Here is an 18,068-nt window from a genome sequence, read left to right as displayed (position 1 = left end):
ACAGTGGTACGGCGATATCGATAATGGTAGCGGTTTTTTTCTTTTTTATCGATGAACAGCAGATCCGGGCGATTGAAATCTACCGTTTTGTCGGTCAGAATAGGCCTATCCCAGTACAGCAGATGTTCAGTAGACTTATTATTTTTATTATTGTTACGTATTTCTGAATCTTCTGGCTAGATGTATTAGTTGGCACACAAATAAAAACACTGCAAAGAACTTGACTACTAAACTTTCAGTTTCATATAACTTTAATGACTATTAACTCTAACAATTTGTTACTGTAACATGTAGCGTAGAAGACTGTACAATATCTGTCAGTTTACAGTTAGCTATACTTCGTTGCAATGCATCTCTTCACTTCGTTGCAATTCTTCTCTTCTCAACTTGCATCGAGCCATATTCCGCAGAACAGACCAACGACACACTTCCCAGTGTCGCTCCAGGTCTCCTAAAGCTGAACCAAGTCGTACTCAAGTCTACCGAATCAGAGCCGCACACGTCTTACATCGACTGTATCGACTGTAACGGCTCAAGTCCACTGTAGTTCGCTGTATAGACTTTAACGACAGTAGTCCACTCCAGTTAACTCTACCCTAGTTAACTTGCATCGAGTCGTACACATTTCTCTTCCACAGAGCCGCACACGTCTTACATCGTCTGTATCGACTGTAACGGCTCACTCACGACTCCATACGACTGACTTTCACATGAACTCTCTGGCTTATATAGAGTCCCTAATCGCTTGTCCAAAGTTGCACAAACACGGCTAGTATTCTCTGGAATAACAAGTGAGGAAACGTCACATCCTGTCTTTGTTTATACATGTAGATTCCAGAAAACATCGGCTGCAGTGTCATCCAGCCAGGGTCACAAGTTGTGACCTCTATCTGTCACTGGACATTTTTAGTACCTTCTGGAATAACACGTAAGGACACGTCACATCCTGTCTCTGTTTATACATGTACATTCCAGGGAACACCCGCTGATGTGTTATCTCGTCGGGGTCACACGTTAACCTTTTCCTGTCACTGGTCATTTGTAACATTATTATTATTATTATGTTAGAAATGAACGAGTAGTCATTCTCTGGCGCTGCCAGGGTCGAGTTTCGCTTAAGAGAAACAAAATTCATCGTAGTCCCTTTAACAGTTTCCACTGAGGAATTTTCTGGTGATGTGGCAGGTCTGCAGCAGTACCGCCCTCTGACAGGCAACGAAGATGTTCCTAGGAATGTTAAGGGCCTTGAAGGTGTCTGTGAGGTCAGTTGTTATTATCCCCTCGGTTGATATAACAATGGGGTATATTGTTATTTTGGACAATTTCCATAGACGCTTAATCTCCAAGCCTAGGTTCCCATATTTTCTTTGTTTTTCTATCTCAGTTTTTCTTAAATTATGAGACAGTGGTACAGCGATATCGATAATGGTAGCGGTTTTTTCTTTTTTATCGATGAACAGCAGATCCGGGCGATTGAAATCTACCGTTTTGTCGGTCAGAATAGGCCTATCCCAGTACAGCAGATAATCAGTAGACTCAAGAACCTCTTGCGGAGAGTATTTATAATAAGGGGGAGTGTCCTTACCGATCAATTTGTACGTCAAAGCCAAGTGTTGGTGTATTAACTTTGCAACTTGGTTATGGCGACCTAGGTAGGCTGATTCTGATAGGGCTGGACATCCTGCCATAATGTGTTCAATCGACTCGCCCACATTTCCACATTTTCGGCATTTGTCGACAACATTGAGTTTCAGGATATGCTTCTCGTAATTTTTTGTCCTGATTACTCTGTCCTGTATTGCTGTAACAAAGCCTTCTGTTTCAGGGTAGAGATGACCTGCTTTGAGCCATGTTAAGGAAGCAGCCTTGTCGATGTTGTCCCTATGTAATGAAGCCGGAAATTTTCCGTGGAGTGTTTTTTCTTCCCATTGGCGAATCTCATGCCCTACGTCGTCCAAACCTATATTGACATCAGCATTGTGTAGGTTCAGGGGGGTTGCATCGGAGTCGTATTTCCGTAGGAAGGAAACTAATTTGTTTGTGGAGGCGAGCAGTTTTGATCGTATTTTTAAAACTTGCATCTTACACAATTTGAAGATGTTCTGCAATCCACGACCCCCATCTTTCCTGGGCAGGTATAACCTTATGGTGGAGGACTTGGGGTGTAGGCATCGAAACTTGGTTAGTAATTTTCTAGTGAGTCTGTCAATGTCATGTAGGTCGGTGTCAGTCCATTTGATCACACCGAACGTGTAAAGGAGCACAGGGACGGCCCAGCTGTTTATTGCAGTGATGAGATTACTGCCAGACAGTTTGGTGTTGAGGATTTTATTAACTCTTTGCCTATATTTGCCAAGAAAGTCCTCTTTTAATTTCTTATGGTTTATCTTGGCATTCTGGTTTATTCCAAGATATTTATAAATAGAGGCGGAGTTCAATTCCTCGATGCCTTCAAATTCAATGTTGGTGTTCGTTGCCTTGCCCTTTTTAATGCTTATGATGCCACACTTATCCAGGCCAAAAGACATACAGATATCGTCACTAAAGCATTTTACCGTTTTGATTAAGGTGTGTAATTTTTGCTCGGTTTCTGCGTATAGCTTTAGATCATCCATGTATAATAAGTGGGACACACATTTTGTACATTTAGTGTCAACCCTAAAACCGTTTGTAGAGTCTTGGAGTAATGTAGATAGAGGATTAATCGCTAGGCAGAACCAGAGTGGAGATAGTGAGTCACCCTGGTATATACCTCTTCTTATGTGCACAGAACCTAGTTTATCACGATTTAGGTGCAGGTTTATCTTCCAATTATTCATACAGACTTTCAATAGTTGTTTTATTCTTGGGTTGATTCTATGGATGTCCAGGGCTTTTAATAGCCAATCATGCGGAACTGAATCGAAAGCTTTTTTGTAGTCGATGTAACACATGTGTAAATTTCTCTTTCTTCTATTAGCTTGATGCAATATAATACCATCTATAGTTAGCTGTACTTTACAGCCCATCGACTCTTCAATGCAACCTTGTTGTTCATCTGCTAGTAGCTTATGGGCAGAACAAAATTTATACATTTTACTTTTTAAAAGTGAAGTTAATAGTTTATACACCACTGACAGACAAGTGATAGGGCGATAGTTTGATGGTTGGTTCGGATCCCCTTTTTTGGGGAGGAGAGATGTTCTCCCTTCAGTGAGTTCTAACAGCATTGAAGACGGTTCTGATATTAGCTCGTTAAAACTTGATGTTAGTGGTGCATGTACGGCTGTAAGTTTTTTCAGCCAAAAGTTGTGTATATTGTCCGGTCCAGGAGCAGTCCAGTTGTGGGTTTTTGAAATAGCTGCGGAGACTTCCTCAGCTGTGAAATCCTCATCAGACATTTCTGGTATTAGGTTGTTTTTAGTTTGGATTTCCTCGATCCAGTCAGCCTGCACATTGTAATGTAGCGGGTCGGACCAAAGCGCCGCCCAGTAGTCGGTAAAGGAGCCTTGTTTAGTGCTATCAATGGTTTGAATTTTGTCAGCACCATTATCAGCTAGTTTACGAAAGAACTGTTTTCTCGTGTGCTGAAATAAAGCGTTATGCTCCTTTCTTTTGGTGGTTTCGTTGTAGCGCTTTAACCTAGCTCCCTTTAGTTTAGCTTTCTGTCTCAGAGTATCTTTCAAACATAAGAGTCGTGCGTGGCTATCACAGTCCGTCAATTTGATTCCAGTTGTTCTTAGTATTGTCTTTATTTTATTAAGTATTTTCGCGGAATGATTGTTTCCCAGATATTGTCCAATTGTATCCATTTGGCTCCTCAGTTGATTTATATTGTCTTCAAGGCGCCTTTTCCATGCTGGCACATGTTGTTTTGGTCTTTGATTAATTGGGCCTAGCTCGAAGGTCTTTTGTCCAGAGAGCTCCGTGACAGCCACAGCGGCGCAGTATATAGCGAGGTGTGTCTCAAACAAGTTTCTTGGTGTTTCAAAATGGTTGGCTAAGACTTTATTTATCTCATTAATATATGTGTTTGTCTCTTTCTTGACGTTTAGCTTGGGGATACGAGGCCTAGAGTTAAGATTGGTGTTTTTATATCGGTCTATAAGATTAGAAAATTTTGAGTGTAGCTCATTGCTTATTGCCGATGTTGGGTCATTCTCTTGTTGGTTGGGTGTTCTACTAATGTCTTCGTTGGTCGGCTGTGTGGGCGTGTCGTTTATATCTGAGATGAGCTCTTGTATATGAAGCTCATGACCTACTTCCCTTCTTATCACGTCAATTTCTGCAGGGGTCAAATAACATTTTTTCATTATTACAGATCTTCTGTCTACAACATTCTGCTCTGTAAGGTTTAGATTAGGGTATAATTTGTTAAATTCCAGGGAGAGTTTTTGCCTATAACCTGGGAGAGGTTTATCATCACAAATGTTTACACGGAAGAACGATTTGATTATGTCTATATTCATTTCTCTCGTCCATTTGATCCTTTTGGCTCCTCTTGTTCTACCACCAACAGCACCTCTCAATTGTGTGGGGTGCGAGTCAGGGAGTAGACCGACCTCTTGTGTTTGGTCATGAGGTTGTGAATTGCCCTCAGTAAACACTCGACTCATTGGTGAATAATAGTTACCGCCTAATTTATTTCATATTCATCGCTGTCCTGGAAGAAGCAATGGGTCCGTTCTATTTCCTCAAAATTCAAAAATGAAGATAAAAAAATTAACGTGCGTTGACTAGTTTATTTTGATCTACTGTCTCAGTAAAGAAGCTTTTTAGATCTAGGTCTAGTAATCATGGAAGTGACGTAGCGAAAATGGCGTCCCTAGCCTAGGATAAGAAGTGATCTTAAAACTAAGAAAGTTTTCAAACCCAATGCATAAAAACATCCTAAATACATGCAGACCTACAACCATGTAGCAGTACTTCAGTATTTGTAAAGTCTAGAGTACAAATACTTCCTTGATCTCGCTAAAAAGTGCACTGAGTCGGAGAGAAGGAAAACACGCCATAGCTTCCGGCGGCCATTATTATTATTATTATTATTATTATTATTATTATTATAGTCTTACAGTAGATCCAGTCAGAGGGTTGTCTTGTGTTGGTGTGTAGAAGCCACCGAAAAAATAGCCAGAGTAAGGCTGGGCAGAGGTTGTCGCTGCACACCAATAGGCCGAGTATGTAGCAGTAGCAACAATGTGCTTCGTATCACAGCATGTTGACAACCAGAGAAACCCACACCTAAAGAAGTACACAAAACAAGCAAAATACAAAAAAAAAGCCACCTCAAGCCAATACGGTAATAACAGTGCCAGAAAGCTGCTTATAAAAATAGGTTTTATAGTTATTTACAAACTTTTCTTTCTGCAAACAATAAAGGGGACTAATTCAACTTACAGCACATTTCAGTCAAGTAAAATTTCTTTCTTACCAAAAACTAATATTATATATATATATATATATATATATATATGATAATTAACGAATGGGTTAATTTTTGTTTTTATTGATTATTGTGTTGGCATGTAAAAGAAATAATTTTTCAACACTTCATGATCCAAGACAGGGTGTGATAGTAAATAACAGCAATGAACCTTTGACCAGACAGACAGACAGAGTGAGTTGATTTAAGGTTTGTAACAAAACAAAACAGTTTAGTGAAGTTGAGCTCAATGGAACAAAAACAATACATCAACAACTGAAGAAAAAAAGAGTTATGATACAGGAAGGGAGAGACTCAATGAGAAAGATAAGTGTATAATAGACTTTAAAGATAACAAGAAAAATATATTTAAAAAAAAAAAAACAGCTTATCTAAGGGAAAGAACTCTACACATACAAAAATATATTTCGGTAATGTAGAAGCTATTTCCCTTTTTGATCTCAAGCAAAATAATTAATTGACATACTATTTTTTTTTATTTAAGGTTTGCTAAGTACAATAAATAATTGTTCAACGTTTTAACTTCACTGGAGAGTGGTTTGAGAGAAATAACGTGTACAATTATCCATGGGGACAGACAAGGCCCCACACATTTATCCATATTTCTTAATACTGAAGGATTAATTTCCATTTTTAGTATCAAACGAAATAATGAATTACCAGTAATTAATTTGCTAATTGGTTAATTTGTTTTTTTGACTCATGTCTTGTTTTTCCTAATGAATATTTGTGCAAACATTCATCTTGATCTACAAAATGGGTGTGGGAGAAATTTCGTTTTTTAAACCATTTTTTTTTTACTAAATAGACTAGGTGAGTTGATAGAAGCTTGTAAAAAATGTAGGGATATATTGTGGATGGACTGGGACACAAGAATATTTATGGTATTACTAAAAAAATTATATATTTAACTAGCAAAATATTTTAAAGTAAAAAAAAATAAAACAAACATTATCTAAAGGGGGGGGGGGGGGGCAAACAGTATATTGATCCAAGCAGGGGTAGTGGGAGAAATGGAGTGTACGAAAATTGTACCAGGCAGACAGGCAGACAGACAGACAGACTGGCAGACAGGCAGACAGACAGGCAGACTGAGTGAGGTGATATAAACCTTGTAATGATAAATATATTGAGTTACCCCCTGCAATTTGTCTCTGTCTCCGTAACGACTCTCTGATAAAACGTCTGAATGAGAACGGCCGTGTAGAAAGGAGGACAGGAATAGGTTCCGGTCTTTGGATTGACTTGACGTAAGCCATCACAGGGGTTGCGATAGTAAGTAGACCCATACACAGTACACGTCTGGTAGACACCTGGTTTAACAAATACATCAATTTGTATAGATCAGTGATGCTCAAAATACGGCCGCGGGCCACATCTGTCCCGCAAAGTGGTTTTATCCGGCCCGCCGAATGTCTGCACAAAGTGTAGAAAATTGACTATAAAAAAAGTTGAAAATTGTATCTTTGCCTATGTTACGGCATTCACATTTCTCTGATGAATTGGTACCATGACCTGTAACATTTCTGTGTTGATGAAATGGGACTCAGAATGTAGAAACTACCAGGAAAAGTGAACGGATTTGTTTTGTGGAGCATGATAATAAGCCAACATAGTTTGTTTATAAAGCTAGCTACAATGCTGCTCACTGTTTAAGTACAGAAATGAAGCCATTTTCGAGGGCGCGTAATAGATCCACTGGTTTCTTATACGCCTAGTTTTAAAGGAATTTCATTTAGTTTTTGTATCTTTTCGGTCATGTGGCCCGCGACATGAGGGTCGGAAATTAAAATGGCCCGCAAGTAAAATTAGGTTGGGCATCACTGGGATAGATATACTAAAAAAACAATAATATATTTTACTTTACTAAAAGATTATACACATTTATACACTAGTGTATTGTTTTTTAATAAATTCTTGCTTGATTCATCTAGAACACAGTAAATAGTAATTAGTTCTTATCAGATGCAATAAGGAAATCCTGTTACATATCATTAAAAAAAAATGCGAGATTCGCTTGTTCATGCTACTATTTTTTTTTCTACACTCATGTCTCGTCATGTTTTGAATAGAGTTGTAAGGATATCATAATGGAGTGTATGCTAATTCATATTAATTACAAGTAAGTACGTTAATTATTGATTAAATATGTCATGTAAACAAAAGTGAATAAACAATTTAAGCAACAGAAAAATTAAACTTACCGCCGAATCTTAAGGGTGTGGGCTTAGTACCACACGATCCATCCTCAACATTCGCTGAAACACTAAAGTTCGGATCATCAAGCTTAGTACATCCTCTGTAGGTATTCATCTCATAGTACAACTCTATTGATCCTTGTACAACCTGGAAGTACAAAGGGCGCGGACATAAAATTCATTTTTAAAAATACTCTCTTGTTTACCAGTGGCACAGCTAGGGATTTTTGGCCTTGACCTATTTAGGGACCCTTAAATTTTGACATTCGACATCATTACACGAGGTAATGGCCTAATATTTAATGTAAACTAAAATTTCGGACACTCATTTGGGGGATTCCTCAAGTGGGGGCCCTGGGGAATTTTGAAATTTTGACACCCCCTCCATCTACCCTAGCTACGCCGCTGATGTTTACATATGTATACTTGGTATCAGATGCCAGGAAAAGAAGACAAACGAGTTTCGACTTAATCAGCTCCGAGAATGGGTAATGGGGAAAAAAACATGTACGAAATTTGGCGCAGACAGACAGAGTGAGTGAGTTGATATAAGCTTTACAAATTAAATTAGGAATTACATCTTTTTACTTTGATATACCGAAATTGACTGAATGGTTTCTTTGTATTGAGTAAAGAAGCGAATCAATAAATAGACACAAATGAACATTCTGTGCACGTCTTATGTAGCCTTGTTGAGCTGAACTGTTCATGAGAACTTAATAGTGCACTGGAAACATTCTTGCAGTAACGAAGCATTACTAGAAATAGAGGAGGCGCGGAGGCTAAGTGGTAAAAGCGCTTGGCTTCTGAACCAGGGGTCCCGGGTTCGAATCCTGGTAAAGACTGGGATTATTCCTTTTGGGTTCTTTGAGCCTCTTTGAGTTCATCCAGCTCTAATGGGTACCTGACATTAGTTGGGGGAAAGTAAAGGCGGTTGGTCGTTGTTCTGACCACGTGACACCCTTGTTTACCGTTGGCCGTTGAAACAGATGACCTTTACATCATCTTCCCTATAGATCACAAGGTCTGAAAAGGGAACTTTATATTTACTTTTACAAGAAATAAAGTGAGAGATAGTATTCAACATAGGAAATTAGGAATCGATTAAAAAAAAAAAAAACTTTCTTAATATAATTTTTAAATTCTTTATAAAGACGCCTTTTTTTAAACAAAAAATCAAATCAAATTAAGAAAGAGAAGATCGCTTATATTACTTTAAATATTTACTGTTTTATTATCACTTTACTATATAGTGAAACTCACTTTCTCCAGTGCATCAATTGTCGACAAAGGTAACTCTGGCAGTAATTGCTGCTTCACCAGGGAGCTTAACGGTTCCCCAGCCCTGTCCAATGGAACTAGATTTTTCTCTATTCCTTTAACCCAGGCACTCAGATTGGAGGACTCTGGATCATACATCGGGCCTCCAATAGCTCTTGTCACTGAGTAAGTCGTGGCGCTGCTGTAAGCGTCCCTGCGATCTGCTTGGGAGGTAATACTGAAATGCATTCAAAAAAAGGTAGGGGGCATAATTTAATTTTAATTGGTAATTGTGGAAAATATGTTTCGGTAGAGTGTTTGAAGGAATGCTGCCGACATACTAAAAAATAACACATACGTTTATAAAGGCAGGCAGAAATTTAAATTAATAGACACCAAGAGAAAGAGAGAGAGAAGGAGATAAAGAGAGAATGGGAGAGAAAGAGAAGGAGATAACGAGATAGGAAAGAAGGAAAGAGTAGGAGAGAAGGAACAAATTAGAAAAAAAGCGAAAAAATAAAAAAGAGATGGAGAGAAAGAGAGATGGAGAGAGAGAAATATAACAAAAAGAGAGAGAGATGAAGGGAAGAGAGAGAAGAATAGAAGAAAGAGAGAAAAGAGAGTGATAAGGAGACAAGAAGAAGGAGAGTAGAAAAGAAAGAAAGAGTGATAAAGAGAAGGCAGAGAGAGAGAGAGAGAGAGATAAATAGAAGGAAAGAAAAGAGAGCGATGATAGAGAGAAATAGGGATGGATATAGAGAAGGAAAGAAAGAGAAATGAAGAGAAAGAATGAGAGAGAGAGAGAGAAGAAGTGAGAGAAGGAGAAAGAGGGAGAGAAGAAAAAAAAGATGAAGAGAGCTAGAGAGAAAGAGAGAGAGAAACATAGAAGATTAGAGATATATAGAGAGAAGGAGATAAGAAAAGAAATAGAGGGAAAGAGAAAAGGAGAGAGAGAGAAAGAAGTGGAAATTCAAAGAGAGAAATGGGGAAAGAGCATGGCAGAATCATAGAGAGAAGAAGGGAGAGAAGGAGAGAAAAAGTGAATGAGATAAAGGAGAGTGAACTGGGGAGACAGAAAATGTTTGAATGACATAGATGTATGTCTGGTTATATTATCAATCATGCTGAAAGAACAACACTGCTGTTTAGGTTACAACTTCATTTTATTGACATGACAAGAAAGTGAAAAACTAACAGGAGAGTTCGATGCACACTAATTAGATACTTGAGAAAAACATGTAAACACGTGAACATACTGAACAGTAGAACAAGAGAGACTACAACTAAACTAACTACCACACACACAATATACATAAACATAAATACACATATAAATGTAACATGTATATTTTCTGGTGAATGTTTATATAAATAGAAAAATCAAATACCCAAAAGATGAACTTATTTTGAATATACTCAAAAAAGATACACTGGCGGAAGCTAGGTATGACTTTTTCGTTGCTTTAGAGTTAGAGATCATATCATTGCTGAGGTAATCTTCTTTGACCAATGCAGCGCCGGCAGTAACGCTGGTCAGTACATGGGTACCTAGAAATACAAAGTTCAGTAAATGTGATCTGTGTTTAGAGGCCACTACACAAACTGTATAGAAACAAAACGTTGAGGAGTAGAATAAAATATTATGCAGGGCCGGCCTTAGGTCACTGCAACTTATGACACCCGAGTGAACCCCGCACACCTATCGGACCCGCGCTAATTCTAGGTGTAAATTATTAAATTATACCATTTTATAACTTAAAACAGATTTCCTGATTTACCATGAGCTTCTGGAAATCTCATGAAATTGCAAAATACACGAAAAAGTCATGGAAATGTCCACAATTATTAAAATCCATTGAAAACTTATACAAAACTCCTAAAATATATAGACAAAAAATTGTCATTATGGGGTGTCATTCAATATCGAAAATGCCAATCCTACGCGCAATAAAAAAAACGGGCATTATGCAATACCCGTAATTGTATAATTTGGTGAAAGAAGCTTCTCGCGCCTCAAACTAATGAAGAAACATTAGGTAATTCTTGCTATTGAGCGTGATCTATGTTGGAAATAGAATTTTATGATATATTGTATGACTTCGATACACGCAAGGCTCATATAGTTATTATGTACGTAGTAAAGAATGAATAAAATGCAAAGAGGAATCTATTTTCTTATACAAACTCTTAATTTTCACTTATTATTCGTATCCCTACACAAAACCTGGCCCCGCGAAATCCGTTTCGCATAGGGCCCAACAATGATTAAGTCCGGCCCTGCTATTTAGTGACGGGTAAATACTATTTGTTCTCCTCGCCCACTCTTTTTTTACGTGGTGTAACTCTAGTACGACTTGCAGAAATAAAAGAGTGATCTTTCCTTTACTTATTGGTGTCCAAACTTTAAGCCATGAAGAGAATTATATATATATATATATATATATGTATATAGATGTGTGTAAAAGTGCATTACCCATTTCAGGCTTTGCGATCTATGAGTCAGATCACGTAACTTCATCTATTTCTTTTGCCCATGGTTAAAAAGAGCGTCGTTACTTTTCCCCAAAAAATTAAAGGTAGCCTTAAAAGTTTAGAACATTTTAAAATGCCATTCTTTACAGGGATTCGAACCAGTACACATTATTTTAATTTAATTTCATTTTTTTTTAATTTATTGTTTGCTTTTTTTAAAATTACGCTTTAACAGGTATTTCCGCACTTGACTCAAATGTTTCATTATACACATAGATATCTTTCTCATTTTCTTATGTAGAATTTAGCTGAACTATAATAGAAGACATATATTGTCAAATCTCACTCCAAAGACACTTTGCAATAATGAATCATCACAATCATTTTTTGCACTTCCACTCAAATCAACGCATTGCAACTCTTCCCATGCATATTTTTGGCTGTGACATCTAGTATCTGTTCAGTTGAATTTTAGTGGCCCGATTTATAATGACCTCCCCCCCCCCCGTACTACACACATACTTTTGGCCAGTCAATTCTAGGATCAACACCCCCTCCCCCCAACATAGACCTAGATTTAATCACTAATTTTCTTAGTTTTCATAATTTGATATAATTAATAATATTTGATATATATATATATATATATATATATATATATATATATATATATATATATACATATAAATATATACACATATATATCCTATACTCAAATGATAGCTATTTTATGTATATTATTAATATTGCATATTCAGCTATTCATACATAAGCTATCACGGTTCTTAAAACAAATAATTGAAATGAGCCACTAATGGATTTACTTTTAGTAATGAGATCACTATGAATGACGTCAAATTATAAACTGTACCCACTTACGTCGCAGTACTTAGACTAAAAATGACAACAGACAAAGTTGTAAGTAATCGAGACTGTGAAAAAACATTGGCATACGAGCTCTTGTAGCATTTGTAAAAGAAATATTTTCATCCTAAAAACTGATATATTGCCAAAGAATATTGCTTAGTGAAAAGTATATAACTTTCTCACTTGAAAGTGAAGAATAAATTCAAGAAAAAAACTAGTTAGATCAATCAGTTACCGAAATCTCGCACCAGGAGTTGCGCCTCATACTCTGCTTGACTTGTCTGATTAAGCTCAATCTTGACGGCTATGCTTAGTAGTCGATTTTTAAATTGCGGACTTAACTCTGCGTCTGGTTGAAGTTTGGCTTCATATCTGAATTGAAGTTAAGATATTTTATTGAAGCATACATTTACAACAAAGAAAACATTCTTTTGGAAATAATTTTTTTTTTTTTTTTACTTTTCAATGAGATGTTCTTAAATAGAAAAATGCAATCCAAAATATTGTTTTAGACCTTTATCTTCCCTTAGCTAGTACTCCCTCGAAATAAAAAAAATTTGTTAATTACACTAATTGATATAATAAATGTTCATTTTTTCAATTGATATATGTCTTGTCATGGACGATAAATAATTGTGCAAAGTTTAAACTTAATTCAAGAATGAAAAAAGGGAGGTGTACAAGATTTGTACTAGACAGACAGAGTTGATTGATATGAGCTTTTTCAATACTTAGCCGGTAAGATTCGACTAGTTTTTTGATGTAGAGAAAATAGATGTAATTATGTCTAACTTGCCTTGGATATCTCAGTTGAGCTCTGAAAGTACTAGATTTGTCTTCAATTTGCTTAGACCTTAACTCTTCGTGGTCCCTTGAGAACATTCCACTGATTCCATATTTGCTAAGTGACACCCCCGCACCTATGTTTATACTATTGGCAGTTAGTGAAGAAGCGCTGTTCCAGTTGTCAATAATTTGAGCAAAACTTTCAACTTTGCTGTTCTGAAAATTTTAAAACGATAATCATTTATATTAAAAATGATTTATTGTGTTACATATCATTCTAGTGGTTTAGAGAAAAAATCATAGAAAAGAAAATTATACGTGGAAATATACCAGACGAGATCGAAACATGCTCAACAATAATTAAAACTTCCTAGAACTCGTGTACGAAATCCTGGCATTTACGACGCAAGAAACTTAGATCTGTTATAAACACGTTTATAGCGGCCCCCGAAAGGGGAAAAAACGCTATTAGTTTTGTGTGAAATGTCTCTAGAAAAGATACGACATCATAATAGTTTAGTCCATTCAAAGTTCTGATGCAACGGCTACTTTTTCTTTTCTAAAAGCGAAAAATTTAATTTTTTAAAATCATTTATGCAAGCAGATTTTTCATAAAAATACACCACTTTTACAACTATTCACTATTTATAGTAACAAACACTGGAGGCTCTTCAGTAGGGGAGCAGATCATCTACCATATTTTTAACACATTTATGCAAACGGTTTTAGATTTTTTGTCAATTTTTGTGTGTGTATATTTGTATTGCTAAATTAAGTTCTGTTATATTAACTTTCATGAAAAATGCATTCAGCTCTTTACATTCATCTTTCATTTCTTTAAAAATACTGTTTTCCCTTATTCTATTATGTGTACTCTTTTCAATCCCTCCCCCCCCCCCCCCCAAAAAAAAAAAAAAAAAAAAAAAACAATAAAATAAAACACAAAGGAGACAAAGACAGTTTGTGTTGAGACACAAAGTCAAAATTGGCCCCCAAAGTGGTCCACCCAGGCAGGTAAAAAGGCAGGTTTCAATATTTTCAGAAAGAACATGAGAATGAAATTCTATCAAAGACAAATAACAGAGAAGAATGGAGAAAGAAGGTTGACAGATCTTGTGTGGTGCCCCAGCGGTCCAGCAGACCAAAGGATAGGTGAAAATGAATGTGAAGTTGAATGTGAACCTGGCCTAACTGATGTTTTATATTGAATATCTAATTGTTTATTATAAGTATATCAATATCTATTGTTTTGTAAGGGTCAATTTCTTATTTCTCAAGAAAAAAAAAACATTTCTGTAAAAAAAAATAATCCTTTAGTTATATGTGCTATGGCATTAGTGTGGTATGCCAAAATAGTTCACGCGATTATATTAAAAACTACTAATTAATTGTTGTTTCAAATTATGTTCCACTTATTGCATATTAAATAAATGTTTTTCTCTTTTAAAAAAAGTAAACATTTTTTAGTGTGTAAATGTAGTAGTTAATATAATATATCTTCTTAAAGTTTAATAGATCTAGAAATAGGCCATAATTGTTGAGATCTCTATGTTCTTAAAGTTTAATAGATCTAGAAATAGGCCATAATTGTTGAGATCCCTATGTTCTTAAAGTTTAATAGATCTAGAAATAGGCCATAATTGTTGAGATCTCTATGTTCTTAAAGTTTAATAGATCTAGAAATAGGCCATATTTGTTGAGATCTCTGTCTTCTTAATGTTTAATAGATCTAGACGTAGGCCATAATTGTTGAGATCTCTATCTTCTTAATGTTTAATAGATCTAGACGTTTGCCATATTGCAGAAAAGGAGAGTACTTTAAAAATGTATCTCATTATCTTTTTTTCCCCAATATTTTAAATGCAAAACTTGTTAAAATTATTTTGAAATTGGTGACCCCGATCAAGGGGTTGATATGTGTTATAGTATAATCAGAAATCTTGATTATCTGCTGCATCTCTCTTTGATCAAATTAGGGCGTCTCTTGGCGTTACGTTGCTAAACTTATGTGAGTCTGGATTATTTAAGCTGGCAATCAATGCCTTCAAAGAACTAAATGATGCTCGGCCAGATGTTGTAGGGATTTAGTAAGACTATTGGGGGGACAACTATATTGGTCGCCAGAGAGAAATTGAACAGTGACTCCAAGATTTCCAATAACATTATGAAATGCTAGAGACCGAGTATAGGATAATCTACTACGAACAAACAATTCAGTGGAGGGATGGCACCATGCTGTTGTCTATTGACGGCCATCACCTGAATCTCTACAAGTTAATCTCTCACTTCCTCAGAGAACAGGAGAACATTGAGAACAAGATTCTGAGGTACAATGCTGGAGGACGAAGTAAATTCGCAAGCAAGACAAAGTAATTCCTACTTAGCATACGTCTTGAAATAATATTGCCCATTTACGGTAACAAGCCACTGATGGAGTTTCTTTTGAAATCTAAATAATGGATATAATTAGAAATTATTAATTTTTGCTTATATAATGTTCATATAATGTTTGCAGATTTAAATTTAAAGATATTTAAAGTTTTTCCTACAAAATGACTAAATAATAATGATAACATTAAAACGAAAAAAAAATTCGCTCTATTAATATTTTACGACATATAAAGAAGTTCTTGCAAAACGACTGAAAAATATTTTACGGCGCTATTTTGTTTGCTTTACTTTGAACTTTGAACCATTGGAACGAATCTATAAAGTGACCAACATTAACGTGAAAAGTCCAATAGATGACATATTAAGTCACACACAAATTATTATTGGTTTCATAGAGTTGTCGCTTGATCTTGAGTTGGCTCCGCAACAGAGTCCTTCATAAATCTTAATTATTATCTTGAACAGAGAGTAATGCGTTAATTGGAATAAAGATTCGAATAAGAACCTTATGATGACAGTATTAATGAATAAACAGGCTCAACGCCATAAGAAATACTAATACCAAGACGAGAAAGATATAGTTTATATAAAATTATGTAGAAATATGAAGAGGCGTTGCTAAAATATGAAACAATCTTAACATCATTTGTGTTACAGTACGTAAGGATATTAAATTACCTTCAAATTACTTTCAAATGACCTTTAAATTACCTTGATGTTCTGTTGTGTGTGTAGCCAGCGCTAAGACCCAGACAGTTGAACTAGGTTGCCAAGTTATTCAGTATATTACCTTGTGAGTAAAGTTCCCCTCTAGGGTATGTGATGTGAAGTTATCTGTTTCTTTGGCCAACGGTTAACGGTTGTATGTGGCCAGCACTTTACCTTCCTTTACTTTCCTCAACTTAAGTCAGGTACCCGTTGGAGCTGGGAGGACTAAGAGTTTCCCCTACAGTTCCCAAAACTCAAGATCCCAGTCTTCAACGAGATTCGAATCGAGGTTCGGAAGCCACTCAGTCACCGTGCCCCCATGACCTTGTGAGATGGGCAGTTAAATAATGGAGGATGAAGAGTTGTATTTGTCAATTTAAGCCCATATGCCTAAGAAAATGGCGAGGAGCGAAACTGAATTATAAACAATATGTTCGTTCATGGATGATCTATAGATGCCTGAGTGTCCAGTACATATATATGTTAATGTATATGGTAGCAGGAATTTGTTCACATTAAGACATAAGAGATTCCCCACTACAAGTGGGATACTTAATTGATTCAGTAATAGGGCATATCAGATTCAACATCACCTAATTAATTTTCTGTATAGCTAACTACTTTTGATACATTATTAAAATTTACACAATGAAGGCAGTATAATTGGACCCCCATTATATGGTATACAATTTGTAAGCCAGATTCAACAGAAATTCCCCAGCCAATTTTGACACCCAGTCTGCCCCTTCAACAAATCTTACTCAATGGTTAACCGATCTCTTCCAGCTAAAAATTGTTGTTTCTTTGACATGTTTTGGATGGTCCTTCAGAGTTGAAGATACTTTACTTCCTAGGCCAAACCTTCTGCAGGACTAGCGGGCAGGGTTTGAACCTGGGACCATCGCTAAATCTGAACGACAGTCCAGCGCGCAAACCGTACGACAAGGCAGCCATCTGATTAAAACAAGTCTATTTACCGGTAAATATGTGACTAAATGTAGAACTATACACTACTAGCTCCATTGGCAAGGAAAATAATATAACTTTCGACAACATGCAGTGGCGTAGCTAATGAAGTCTTCATTTTTTTTAAAATACCTTGGGTTTTTGGCCCCTGTATTAACTGAATTAAGGACCTGTAAGTCTACCTTCAAAAACAAGAGATTGTCAATTCGAGACTGCGCACTTAAACGAAAAAGATTAAAAACATTTTTAACTACTAGTCGTGAGAACATCACTGAAGCCAATGTTACCTTTACAGAATGCATGTTCTCAGATTTGGTGATTAGCGTAGAACCTCAAAGATGTTTTAGACACAAAATGCCTGACAAAAAGGTGAAGATTCTGTATTAACACACAAGAAAGAGTTAAGGATGGGAATGTATTCTTCGTTGGACGAGATAGTTCAAGAAATAATAACCTAATACGAGCAATATCATAATGTGGTAGGTAAATATAATTTTTTGTCACTATCCCAACTAGTGCATCCTCAGATCAAAATCAATCTCGATAGTGCTCATGACGACATTGATAAAAACTAATTTCATCTGGAGCGAAAGAGACTTCAATGGTTTTTCTCAGTTTCTTCAGACAATGTTTTAGATCTTGAGTTTTAATAACCAAGATGTTGGCTAGATGATTCAGTTCCAAATATCGTCTTTATTTTCATATTTATGAGAAGTGTGTTAAGTGAGGTTCTTTGCAAGCACTTTTTTAGGACTCAAGCTGATCAGTACTTAATTGCAATCAAAGCTAAAAAAATCTGCGACTCACTTATTTGGCACTTGTTGGGAAAAAATAGATTTCATATTTGCCAGCAAGAAAGCAACTTAGATATTTGAAGTATCTTGTTGTTAATTTATTTTTTTCAAATTAGCAATACTTTAACAACAAATACACATTAAGTCGAAAAAAAAAGAGTAACTTCACTGTTTTATTTCGTGTTTTAGAAGGTGGGGAGGGGA

General features: G+C 36.1%; 1 protein-coding gene across 4 annotated transcripts in view; it reads right to left on the bottom strand.

The window, feature by feature from the left end:
• The window catches only part of LOC106074473 (macrophage-expressed gene 1 protein-like), a 39,403-nt gene that overhangs the window by 7,684 nt on the left and 13,651 nt on the right, over positions 1 to 18,068 (bottom strand). For all 4 annotated transcript variants that reach the window (XM_056026667.1, XM_056026668.1, XM_056026669.1 and 1 more), the window contains exons 4-10: positions 13,016 to 13,221; positions 12,455 to 12,591; positions 10,269 to 10,428; positions 8,884 to 9,118; positions 7,627 to 7,768; positions 6,561 to 6,735; positions 5,052 to 5,220 (exon numbers count right to left, since the gene is read on the bottom strand). In XM_056026667.1, the coding sequence (XP_055882642.1) occupies positions 5,052 to 5,220; positions 6,561 to 6,735; positions 7,627 to 7,768; positions 8,884 to 9,118; positions 10,269 to 10,428; positions 12,455 to 12,591; positions 13,016 to 13,221 (1,224 nt within the window). The remainder of the gene's footprint in view (positions 1 to 5,051; positions 5,221 to 6,560; positions 6,736 to 7,626; positions 7,769 to 8,883; positions 9,119 to 10,268; positions 10,429 to 12,454; positions 12,592 to 13,015; positions 13,222 to 18,068) is intronic.

This window comes from Biomphalaria glabrata, chromosome 4 (genome assembly GCF_947242115.1).
Source record: "Biomphalaria glabrata chromosome 4, xgBioGlab47.1, whole genome shotgun sequence".
In the NCBI taxonomy this organism is placed as follows: Eukaryota; Metazoa; Mollusca; class Gastropoda; family Planorbidae; genus Biomphalaria; species Biomphalaria glabrata.
This window is presented reverse-complemented; position numbering and strand designations above follow the sequence as displayed.